Here is a 12,081-nt window from a genome sequence, read left to right as displayed (position 1 = left end):
AACTGTTCTCAAGAAGTTAAGTTGACCGATCTCTACATGGATGCAGTCGACATTATTGATGCTTTAAGGGACAACAAAATGTGGATTTGTTGTTCATGTAACAAGGAAGGAGTTCTCATCAATCCTAGGTATATATTTATATTTCATATTAAAACTCTATAATCATTAAGTTGTGTGGTAAAATTGTATCTCTGTTTTTTTTTTGGTAGGTTTAATGTGCAAGTTAGGATTGTAGATGCCACTGGTGCTATTGGAGTTAAAATGAATGATCAACAAATTTCATATCTTATACAAAGTACAGCCTATCAAATTTGTGATGAAAATTATGAAGTATATTTGGTTTATTTTAGTGGTAAATAAGACTTTTCTATGCATTTTAAGTCATTAATTTTTTTTTTAAAATGGTCATTAGTTGTAATAGGAGTACATTTACTTCGCTACATGCATGCTTGAACTGGTGTTAAAGAAATTATTTAAGGTTATAGCGCATCCACGTGGGTCTATATATCAAAGTGGGAGAAAATTTATAATACCTATCACACCTAGGTAACCAACATAATCCTTCTTATATGTGCCAACTATGGGCAATCAATTTTATAATTTCTCTCCGGCGTGCAATGTACGCATTTTAAGCCCTCGTGTATCATTAATAAATTCTAAGGTATATCTAGCATTATTCTTCTTTAAATTAATCAACTCATAAGAATATTTTTATTATGTCCAACTCAGTTATTCATTGATACAATTTTAAAATAAAGTTTAAGAAAAATTATTTAGGGTTGTCCGTGCATCGCACGGGGTCTAAGCACTAGTATTATATTATTAAAACATGTATGTTGATTATCGAGATCGACGTCGACCAACAAAATGCGTGTAATTTGTTGGGTTTTAAGATTTCATTAAGTCAAAAGAGTGAACATATAAGAAGTGAAAGCATTTTCATCGATTTCTTGTCATAGACATACATATATGTATATGTAAACTTTCTTTATTTTGATAAGTTCTTTTTCTTTAAGAATTATAAAATTTTCAAATTATTATATATTAGACTACTTATCTTTTTTCCATTCACATATGGGTCGAGTTGCACATACTGCTCAATTGAATCTCATTGTGATGTCTCGAATGCTAACTCGCTGTTTAAAAAAAAAAATTGACATTAAAACAATCCTAATGAATCAAGTTCAGACCTAAGTAGTTAAGTAGAGCTTCGTCTATTGTATCCATACGTGATTGCCAAAAGCCCAAAAGTCTACAAAGAACCAAATTTGCCAAGAAACAAAATACTCGTAACAAATAGATATGTTTTTATTATCGTGATACTTGCTTCATAGACATCAAGGAAAAAAGTTTATGATCATGTGGATCTTCTCATCTTCTCTTCTGCCTCAGTCTTTCATTGGTATTTGGTAGATTGTTTTTTGTCTACCCAAAAGTTCAACAACACTTTTAACAGGATGAATCAATCTCGTCGATCTAGTGGAGGTTTTAGCTCGTTCTTACACCATATATCGGTGTAGATGCAAGACTTATGCTCATATGTTAGGAAAAATGTCTTAAGAAAAAGTTTTCATAATTTAAAACACACACAAGGTAAATTTATCAGTAATACTTTTAGCTTTTCAAAAAATTTATCTAAAAAATTACGTTATGTTTTCAACGATTAAAAATTACGTTATGTGAGCAAAATGCTCTCAGGAATGGATACAGAGGTTTTCCAGTACGGGTTTCTTCTTGAATGGGAGTTGGGTATATGAAGAGGCATGCCGCTAAGCGTTATATATAAAAAAATGCTATAACTACAATAAAAAAATTCCAAAATTACGTTATCGAGTTGCATTACGTGTATTTAGTCAAACTTGTTGCTACATTTCACGGACATTACATATGGTTTTTCTTTTTTATTTATTTATTTATTGGAACAACCAATTTTATTAACACCTAAAAGTGACAGAGCTATGTGGTAATCACGGGTTACCATGATAACCCCTCAATATTTATAAAACTCTATATTTTTAGTACTATTTTTATGTATTTATTTAGTTTAAAGGTAATTGACAACCCCAGACTGATATAATTCAATTTTGTAGTATAAATTTTACGCTTATTTTGTATTATGAAAACTATTCGGCGACCCCAAACAGTAATTTCTGGCTTCGCCACTGAACACTGAAAAAAATTTTCGGCAAGTTGTCTAGAAGAATTACATCATAAGACTTGAACTATCAAGCCAAATAGTCCATGAAAACCTTTCTTGTTTAATTTTTAGCTTTGAAGTAAACATCATTTATTCACACATAAGCTTGGTGAAAGATTCATTAGGTTACACGTTTTTTGAAATTACTATCACAATTTCAACTCTAGACAAAAGAAAAACCCAAAGAAATTTGCTTCAACCCAATTTCACACGATGCCCAATCCGTCTAACATATATATCCATTTTGCCACATATAAACAGTTCATTAGATGTTTATGTTATTGTAGTGCTAACCGTTCAAGGAAACATGACAATTAATACAATTCGTATTATTGTAATACTTCAAATGTACAGAAAATACTCAAAGACATACGAGTATTATTTAACGGTAAATATATTCTATTTAACAATCTAAGCTATTCGTGCTAGAGATTATATTGAGTACTAGACTTCACCCTAAAAGACAAAAACCTCTCCCAAATAAGCTAAACTCATCTTGGCGTTTTAAAATAAGCATTTGAAGCACAGAGTACATAATCTCCATATATGGATGCAATGACCTCAAGAGGTTCAAGTAACATAGTACTTTTACAATGCCTTAAGGATTTCATCAGCACCAGAAATGGTGAATTCTCCTCCTTCCTCAATGTTTGCTGCCACCACTTTGAGGTTATCAACCAACATAGCAAACCTCCTCGAACGAACTCCTAATCCTTTGTTAGAGAGATCAAGCTCAAGACCAAGCGCACGAGTGTATGACGCAGATCCATCAGCGAGAAATTTCACATTCTTTGCATCTCCATATGACTTTCGCCATTCCTTCATCACGAAAGGGTCATTCACTGTATATCATAACAAAAATCTCACTTATATAAAAACATGTTTAATTATATACTATATAAAGTAACATTGGATCAATAATTAAATTAGGATTGGAACTCATACCACTAATTAACAAAATCTCCTCCACCCCTTTTGATTTTAGCTCTTCTGATTTTTCCAAGAAAGTTGGTACATGTTTAAGGCTGTTGGGCACAAAATTCATACAAAGAATTTTATTGTTTATCTATATCTATACACATTGTAAAATGGAAATCATTTTACATAGGTGGTGTTTGCTAATGTATTAATAGAAAAAGTCATTATTTAATTAAAAATACTTAATTCATTAATTCATTAAAAGTGTTTGTTTTTATGATTTAATAAACAAAAAACAATTGTATTGACTTAATTCATACAGACATGATTTATTGATTCAGTCACTTAATGGTTAAGTCAATACAGTTGAATTTTTGTTTTAAAGTTTGATTTACATTAGAATTTAAATGAGAAGATCAACAATCACTACACATTGATTACGTGGTATTGTTCTAATATGTACCTACAGGTAGGAGTGAAGGCGCCTGGAGCGCCAAAAATGACAACTTTTTTACCCGATGCCAAAGAATGAATAGACATTTTGCATCTGATCTTGGTCGTCGTCAAAGTAAGAAAGAGTGCCATCAGGAATCAAATCACCAACAGCTATTTTGTGTTTTTCTTTTTCTCCTTTTTGAAATGGAATAAGAGCTATTGGAGCCATCGATCTAATTATATTTTAACCTCGTACTTTTTTCTAGCTATTTGATCTGTTAATTAACGTGGAATGAATTCATATATATGTTTGTTGATATGATGAATATGAGCAATACATGTCTTAAGATATGTAGATGCGTTTGTTAAGGTTGACTTTTGAATGGGTAATCTTATCTATCGCTATATATAGACATATATAGTGTATAGAGATCGGATCATATTTCTATTAATTGATTGTATTTTTTGATTTGCTTTGCGCGCATGTAATCATTTTGAAGAATTGGATATATGTTTAGTGAAAAATACAAAATTTAAACAACACTCCATGTCATTGCTTCTCATTTAATTACTTGTATCGTGAGATCATTCTAAGTCCATTACATAGAAAAATATGTTATACTTTTTTACTTCAAACTCATCAGCCTTATAAAAAAACCGATATACACATCTGAACAAATTTTGAAAGTTCGTTGGACGGTTAGGGCAATAAACTTTTTTGTGATGAACTATATATGTATAAAGTGAAAAATACATTCGACATTTCGAGTCTTTATCCCTTAATGGCAGTATTCTAGTTAAAACCCATTTAACCAAGTTATGCTGATGTGAGCTAATTATCTTGAAATAAATAATTATATATAATTAATTATGGGGGTAACAAGTATGCTGTTAGATCACCATACTTCTATGATTTTGTGGTGTGGGGGGGGGGGGGGGGGGCGGAGATAGATTTTGTATTTATATATGTGATTTTTCATGAGGAAGTTTGTGAGGGGGAAACATGTTTCTTCCCTATTGCTAGAAGCATATTGGTTTTTCCCATTAATTATTGCTACCGATGAGGGTCTTTTAAATTAATATGGTCCATTAAATTAACCTATTGCCTGATCATGAACGTTTAAACTCTTCCTTTTAACAAGGACTTTATCTAAAAGTTTGTTGCTTTATTATAAAAATACGTGTACTTAAATTATACCTTTTGAAAGATGCCGTATTAAGTCTCCCATTTAAAAAGGATAGTTTGTTAGCAAACTAAAATACATATGACCATTAAATTTTACCCTTATCCCTTATCTAATTGCCTTCGCATCTTAAACAAAATTGGCACTTTCACTGTACATTTCGATTACAACAAACTAATGAGAAATTTATGACATTTTAAAATTCAATTTCATACGTTTCCTTCCAACAATTTCACAAACTAGTGTGTATATAAACAGATACATGTCTAGCCTAGTAGCTTTTTTCTACAACTTTACTAATTACATCATAAGTTTTTCAAATCACTAAACGATACACGTTCAAACCCAATGGCTCCAAACAAGAAAACAAACGCTACCTTGTCATCTATCGATTTCAAAAAACAAAAACGTGAGGATAACTTGAAAAATTGGAAGTGGGAAGAAGTGATTGTGCTTAGCGATTCGAAAGATGAAGAAATTGACGATTTGCATTACGATGGTGATGATGATGACCAAATTTCCGAATTGCATTAGGATGGTGATGATGATGATTTTCCTTTGTTGGATAACTTCATGGTCTTTTATGATGTTCCTCCTATCGAAAATAATCTTAACCATGTAAGTAACATATCTACAATATTAACTCCCAACTTTTATTCAATGTATATTTTAACAAAATAAATGACGTTCTATATAGGAGAATTTGCAAGGTGATGATGAATTTGATATATTCAATGACTTTGTTTAATTGAATGAAATTCAACCCAACAAAGGTCATGCTAATCTGGTAATAACATGTCCACATTGTATACGAGGGCTTTTCATTTGTCGTTATTTAATTCTCTTTTTTGTTTCTTTCTATATAGCAGATTTATGACATTGACGATGAGATCCCAATTCATCAAATAAAACGAAGCACGAAAGATCAAGTCGTTGTCAAAAGTATAAACCGCATGAATCTTGTTATCGTCGAAGATGATGAAGTTGATGACTAGATGTTTAAATGTCATTTATATCATCGTGCTTTTAGTTGATGACTAGATGTTATCCGAAATATTATAACACATGGTTAATATAATGCAACAAACAACCCACTTTAAAAGAACTAATTTACACGGCTATGATTAGTTATAACTAAAATCGTACGTTCACAATTGAAAGTTGGAATGACTTACCGGTAGCAATATTTATATATAATACATCAAACAAGAAATAACATTTCTTTTTTTCTCATACATAAACACACCACCACCACCACCACCACCGTTCATCATCAGTGTTGGCCGCCGCCCCAACGCCACCGCCACCATCATCATCAATCGTCACCGCCGCCACTACTGTTATTATAATGCCACCACGAGTTGTCACCCCACCCCCACCGTCACTATTACTTCGTCGCATCTCGAGTACCCTCCTAGTACAAGTTATGGTCTTTGAAATTAGCTAAAGAATATATGTTTACTAACTAGACATATAGATGTACGATTATTATAATCAATATTTAGAGATGAGAAGTGATATCCATACAACAAAATTTAGCTATATACTATAAAGATAGAAAATTTATTGCACAGTGTACAATAGTTTTTTTTTTTCTAAACTCAAATATCTATACTCCCTTATAAAAATTATTAGGTGTTGTTGAAAGTTTAGAATTTTTAGTGGACATACAAATTTACTTATTTGTTCCTACACACTATTATTCTTTACCTTTGGTCTTTCCATCTTTTTTTATATTTTTTTTACAAACACTCTCTTCTTTCTTTAGAAAACAATTAAAGGAAGTAATACACAAAGGAAAAAAAAAAACAATAGTTAAGAAAGCTAATCGTAAGATGAGAAACTTGTCTATGTGCATGTTAAGGTTTAACCAAAATAATTTTTTATTTAGGAGGTGTTTGGTAAGAGTAAATCAAAGAGAATAGAAATGTAATAGAGAATGAATATAGTGGGAAAAAGAATGAGTATTTTGAAAGACAATCGATTCCGTCGTTTGGTACAAGTAGAGAATGAATATATAAAAAATACTAAATTTTAAATAATAATCAAATTTAATACATATAACATCACTAAAAAAAAAAAAAATTTAAAAATTTCCATGCCAATCGATTATCTACATTTCATAAAGAATTTAAGAAATGAGGAATGAAATCGATTCCCTATTCTCGATTCTTTTTTCCATTATCCATTACAACAAGTGTTTCTCATCTCATTTCCACCCTTTCCATTCGATTATATCGAACACCGTCGCACCTGGCAAACTTTGACATCAGGAATAACAATTAACAAGCAAACAAGCGCAGACGGATTTATAATATTTCGGAATTAGGGTTTATTTGTTTGTTTTCATTTCATATGCGATCGTTAGAGAGAAATGGTGAATATCAGATATACATACATACACAACGCTGTTAATAATAACTTTCACGCCGTGGTGGATACGCATCACGTTGTTGCTCGGAACACTGTTTTCAAATCAGTTATTGTTTACCTTGTTGCGTCACTCATTGTTTCATATGCTTCATTTCTTCATCTCCACAAGGTATATCTATCTATCTATCTATCTATCTATCTATCTATCTATCTATATAATAATTTCATATATATTTAGTTTTTTTTTTTATTGTTAAATTTGGTTTAATATTATCATGTGATAGTTAGTTGTGTTTTTGAAGCTTGGATTTAATATTGGTTGATGAATTTTGTTGCCTTGCTCGGTCATATTTGTTGGACATTATTAGTTTTTAAGACGGAATTATTGTCGAGTGGGTTCATTTTACATTGAAAAAGGAAGGAGAAAATTTTTGTTTAGTGGTTGAACCGTCCTCTCGGGTATATGCAGCCTCGTTCGTGATTCTAGGAGTTGAGTGTGTCTTAGATATCTATATTTAGCCTAGTTGATCTTCCGAGTCATATTTGTTGAATGATTTGTCGTATATGTGTTTACGAAGTATATATACATAGGTTCGCAAAGCGAGTCATATCTTAGAATTAGTCTGCTACTCTACTCGCTTTAGCGAGTAGGAGTGTAGGACACCTATGATTACCAAAAAAAAGTATATATACTTAGGTTTGTGATTGTATTTCTTGCCAATTTTAAATATGTCCATAAAAGTGTTAGATATCCTCATATGTGTTTAGCTGGTTGATTTTTCTTTATAAAAGTCATATAAGTTGAATTTTTTGTGATATGTTTGTTTATCAGGGTACCCGTCCCGGGGACGTTTGGGGGACGGGGACCGCTAGGATTCGGCATGGGGACGTTTCAGATTTGGGGGATGGCTGGGGAAGGGTTCTGGGGACGTTTCGGGGGAATTTGGGGACGTTTCCTAGCCCATTTAAGGTTTAGTGTTTGTATACCCTTTAAATTAGAACCGGCCCATACAAAAATATAACCGACATGTGGATTTGGACGTATATATGTATATAGACAGCTAAAAAATCTCAATTAATATCATACACATCGAGTTTTTAGAACATGTAGTATGTTTTGAGTTTACACTTTACATCAATATCTATCTATTTTGAGTTTTCTTTAATATATTTTTTATTTTTTATATATTTTATTGTCGTATCCTTGCCGTCCCCGTATCTTTTTTTTTTTATTTTTGCCGTTTCCCGTACCCGTATTGTCCCCGTACCCCTTCGCCGTACCCGTCTCCGTGCAACCTAGTTTATCAGTTTATGAAGGAAATGAAAACTAGCCTTGTATCTGTGCATTGCAATGATGGAAGTTAGGATTTGTAATTGCGGTGATTATGTAGGATTGTGGTGCTTGTCGTAGAGAGGAGCGAAAAGTCTGAAGGGTCTGTCTTTTCGTTAGGAGTGTAGTATGTGTTTTGCGATGGATTTTTTCATTTATATAGGGTGGAATTATGTAATAAGATGGTGTTTAGTTACTAGGATACATAATGGAAAACTGGTATGAGTATTAGATATTTAGGTCAAGAGATTATCCGAGGCTTAGCATCCACTTTTTTTTAACTTTAAGCCCATTCTCTCAAAATTGTGAAGGCCCCGCAAGATAAATGCTTTATAAGATAGTAGAGATATTGTGGCTTGTATGTTCATGGAACATATATACCCTGGTTTGTGATGGTTTCTTGCCAATTTTGATTGTTAGCAAGTAAAGTATATATTGGCGATGTCGACAAAAAGTATTAGGGGTGCGTTTAGTTGTGGAAAATGTTTTCTAGTTTTCCATTTCTATATTTCTAGAATATGAAAAGAGTTTTCCAACTCTAGAAAACAAATAAAAATTTTGAAAACGCGTTCAAACTAGAAAATGGAAAAGGAAAAGTGGAAAACAATAAAAAAGTGTTTTCTAATTTTCCATAGAAAAGTGGAAAAGAGTGTTTTCTGTTTTCATGGAAAATATTTTTGGAAAACTATGATTTGAACGCGTTTTCTGTTTTCCATGTTTTCTTGGAAAACAAAATAGAAAACATGGGGGTGTTTTCTCGAACTAAATGCACCCTAGGTATCTAATTTTCCCTTAAAAAGAGGTGTATTTTTTAGATATGTTGTATTTTTGTGTTACAAGTGTGTATAAAGAAAGATTCAGGGTTCTAATTCAACTTACTAATTTGATTGGTTTTATGGTTGTGAGATCGTTAGGATGATAATGTTGATGCAACTTTATTATATAACCTATAGAGTGGCTTTTGACTTGCATTGGAATCTTTTTGGTATAAACATTAAGTATTTTATTTATTTGTAACTGGATTTTCTCCTACACAGGGGACACCAATCACCACTGTTATATGGAGCCTATTTTTTGGTGCTTTTCTGGTCAAGTTACTTATCTGGAGACCGATTGTGAAAGGTGAGAATCTTAACTCAGCTCAGTATGCTAAGTTTTGCCATTTATTCATTTTTGTAGCAAGTTTGACCATTTGTGGGTTGTGACACATAGTTATATAACAGAATGACACATCATATCATCTTGAAATTGTGAGAATTCTGCATACCTTACAACGTGTTACCTTCTTTTTCTTTTTAAGCTTGCTTTTATCATCATGGTACTTAACCTGTATATGGATTCATAGTATAATTTTGGATCAGTTTACATACTCGAAAGGCTCTAGCCTAAACTACTTCTATCTGATCCTACTTTCAAACAGTTGTCCACAATTTAGTGCCTATATCTACAAGTTTAGTATCATAAGTAATACAAGATTCCTCCAAAAAATTTACGTTTTGATCAAAATAGACAGAGAGGAAAACAAAAATCTTTTGGTTGAGTTCAACTAACGGAATCATGTTAGCTACTATTAAAATGTATAATGTATCTTTTGATTAAATTGCACTTATAATCCAGCCTCATCAGATGTAGTGTCTGTTGTGTTTGTTTCAGAATCCATCGTAATTTTGCCTGCGTTTGGAGTCCAGCTTGAAACTCATTATGGAAGGTAGTGCAACTATCCTTACTCAGTGGATAACAAGTATACACAACCAACCTAATTCTACAGTTCTTTCTCTTAATAAAGCCTTGTAGCTACCATGTTGGGTTCCATAATGACAAGTATATATGATATATGCTTAGATGCTTCTCAACTCACATACATAATGTTAAAGGGGCAATTTTGATCCATTTACTTATTAATGGGTAGATTTGGGTTGTGAACTTGTGATATAACTTAAATGGGTCAAATAAACTTAACTTAAACGGAAATGTGTCAAACTCAAAAGGGTCGAAAGTTGGCCAAAGTGTATTCTTGTGCATATAACCTCCTAAATCCTTGTATTCAAGAAGTTAGATTATTATTAAATAATGTAACTTTTGTACTCTTATCTAACGATACTTCTTTATATATAGAAAACAAAAATTGGACAAAAGTGTTTTGGGCCTGCCCGGTCGACCCATTTGATCTGTAACCAGAGATTATTCATTTTGATTTGTCCTGACCTTCCTAATTTGCCCATAATCCCACCTATATTAAATGCAGGAAAAAAGAATTTTTGTTTTTATTGAGAAGTAAATACAGGAAAAAAGAATGGATTAAATATTGTGAATAAACCAAGCACCTCATACTATGTTTTCATTTCTTTCGTTCTTTTTAGCATATAATTTTCTAATGGAAGTTTATGTTTTCCAATTGACTAATAGTGGAAGGATAAGGCGGCGCTTTATTCCTGAAAGTAAGATTCTTAAGCCAGTGCTAAATGAATGTGTTACCCCAATAACCTGTTTCTGGTGCTTATCTCTCCTGGTTCGCGATGAAGATCAGCTTACCTTAGTTTTTGAGGTAATTTCTTAAATATCCTCATTAATCATTATCATCTCGTGTTTCTTTTATGCGGTGTTTGGATTCACATATTGAAACTTGTTTTTTAGTGCAATAATTAGTGATTGATGTTTGGATGAAGAGAATCTTCTGGTTATCTGAATATATAGGAATCAAATGATCATTTCTGGATGCAACAAAACTACATACGGAGTATAGTCTATCTAACAACCCTTTATTTTAACATAACTAGATACTTTTCACAACAATGGCCTTGATTGGTCATCATATGTGTTGACATTCTAAATAATTAGAATTTTCAGACACTTAGACAAGTGACTATTAAAATTTACAACTGCTAATAGTAAAAACTCATTATACACATTATCATTTACAACTTGTTTTATGGTTGATTATTTTCTCCTAATTTAAGTGATCAAAACTACGCAATCATCTTCAAATTGCAAATTCAACTTTAGCCTTTAGTCCTTTACTAGCATTGAGTTTCTGATAATGTTTCACTTGCATTTTTTAGAAATTCCGTCCACCCTTGGGAATGTTAGTACCCATCTGGAAAGCTTTATGTGCTGCCGCTGATTGTAAAGAAAGCTCCGTGCCATTTCAAGAAGATGAGTAAGCTGCTGGCTTGTGGCAAGGACCATACAACATATCTGTGCAAAAGGGACTCAGGGAAATTGACAAATGATTAGATTGATGGAATCGCACATGCTTGGATGCCTCTATACAGCAATCTTCTCTCGTTTTAAGGTGTGTCATAGCTCTCGATCAAGACTTGTATCAGCTTTGTCATGGTTTCATGTTCTTTCTAAACATGAACAAATAGACAATTAGAGTATCACCACAGCAGCAATTTTGCATCAACAATCTGGAAGGTCTCCTTATAATGAACATCAGATAGATTGTGTATTAGAACTTAGAACCTTGAAAGAAGATTTAATGATTTATGCACACAGTCCATTGTTTCTATAGAAATAGTATTCCATTTTTGTAGGAAAGCTTTTTTTTAGCTTTTATTGTAGATAAAAAACACAACCCAAATACAATCTTAGTAATTGCTGATTTATATAGTTTCGATTTGGGCCAATTTACTTGTAAATGG

At 32.2% G+C, this 12,081-nt stretch overlaps 2 protein-coding genes across 2 annotated transcripts; one reads left to right on the top strand and one right to left on the bottom strand.

The window, feature by feature from the left end:
* Positions 1-2,785: 2,785 nt before the first annotated feature.
* On the bottom strand, positions 2,786-3,779 carry LOC122599452 (peroxiredoxin-2-like). The gene is made up of 3 exons (XM_043771966.1): positions 3,631-3,779; positions 3,143-3,222; positions 2,786-3,039 (listed from the first exon to the last, which is right to left on the bottom strand). The coding sequence occupies exons 1-3, from the start codon at positions 3,777-3,779 to the stop codon at positions 2,786-2,788; spliced, it is 483 nt and encodes a 160-aa protein (XP_043627901.1).
* A 3,201-nt stretch (positions 3,780-6,980) lies between these two features.
* LOC122601085 lies at positions 6,981-12,066 on the top strand. Its single transcript, XM_043773858.1, has 5 exons — positions 6,981-7,276; positions 9,475-9,559; positions 10,091-10,145; positions 10,844-10,982; positions 11,497-12,066. Exons 1-5 carry the CDS (start codon positions 7,109-7,111, stop codon positions 11,596-11,598), a joined length of 549 nt encoding a protein of 182 aa, XP_043629793.1. The 5' UTR covers positions 6,981-7,108; the 3' UTR covers positions 11,599-12,066.
* Positions 12,067-12,081: the final 15 nt, after the last annotated feature.

Source organism: Erigeron canadensis, chromosome 5 (assembly GCF_010389155.1).
Source record: "Erigeron canadensis isolate Cc75 chromosome 5, C_canadensis_v1, whole genome shotgun sequence".
In the NCBI taxonomy this organism is placed as follows: domain Eukaryota; kingdom Viridiplantae; phylum Streptophyta; class Magnoliopsida; order Asterales; family Asteraceae; genus Erigeron; species Erigeron canadensis.
Note: the sequence above shows the minus strand (reverse complement) of the source record. Positions and strands in the feature narration are given on the sequence as shown.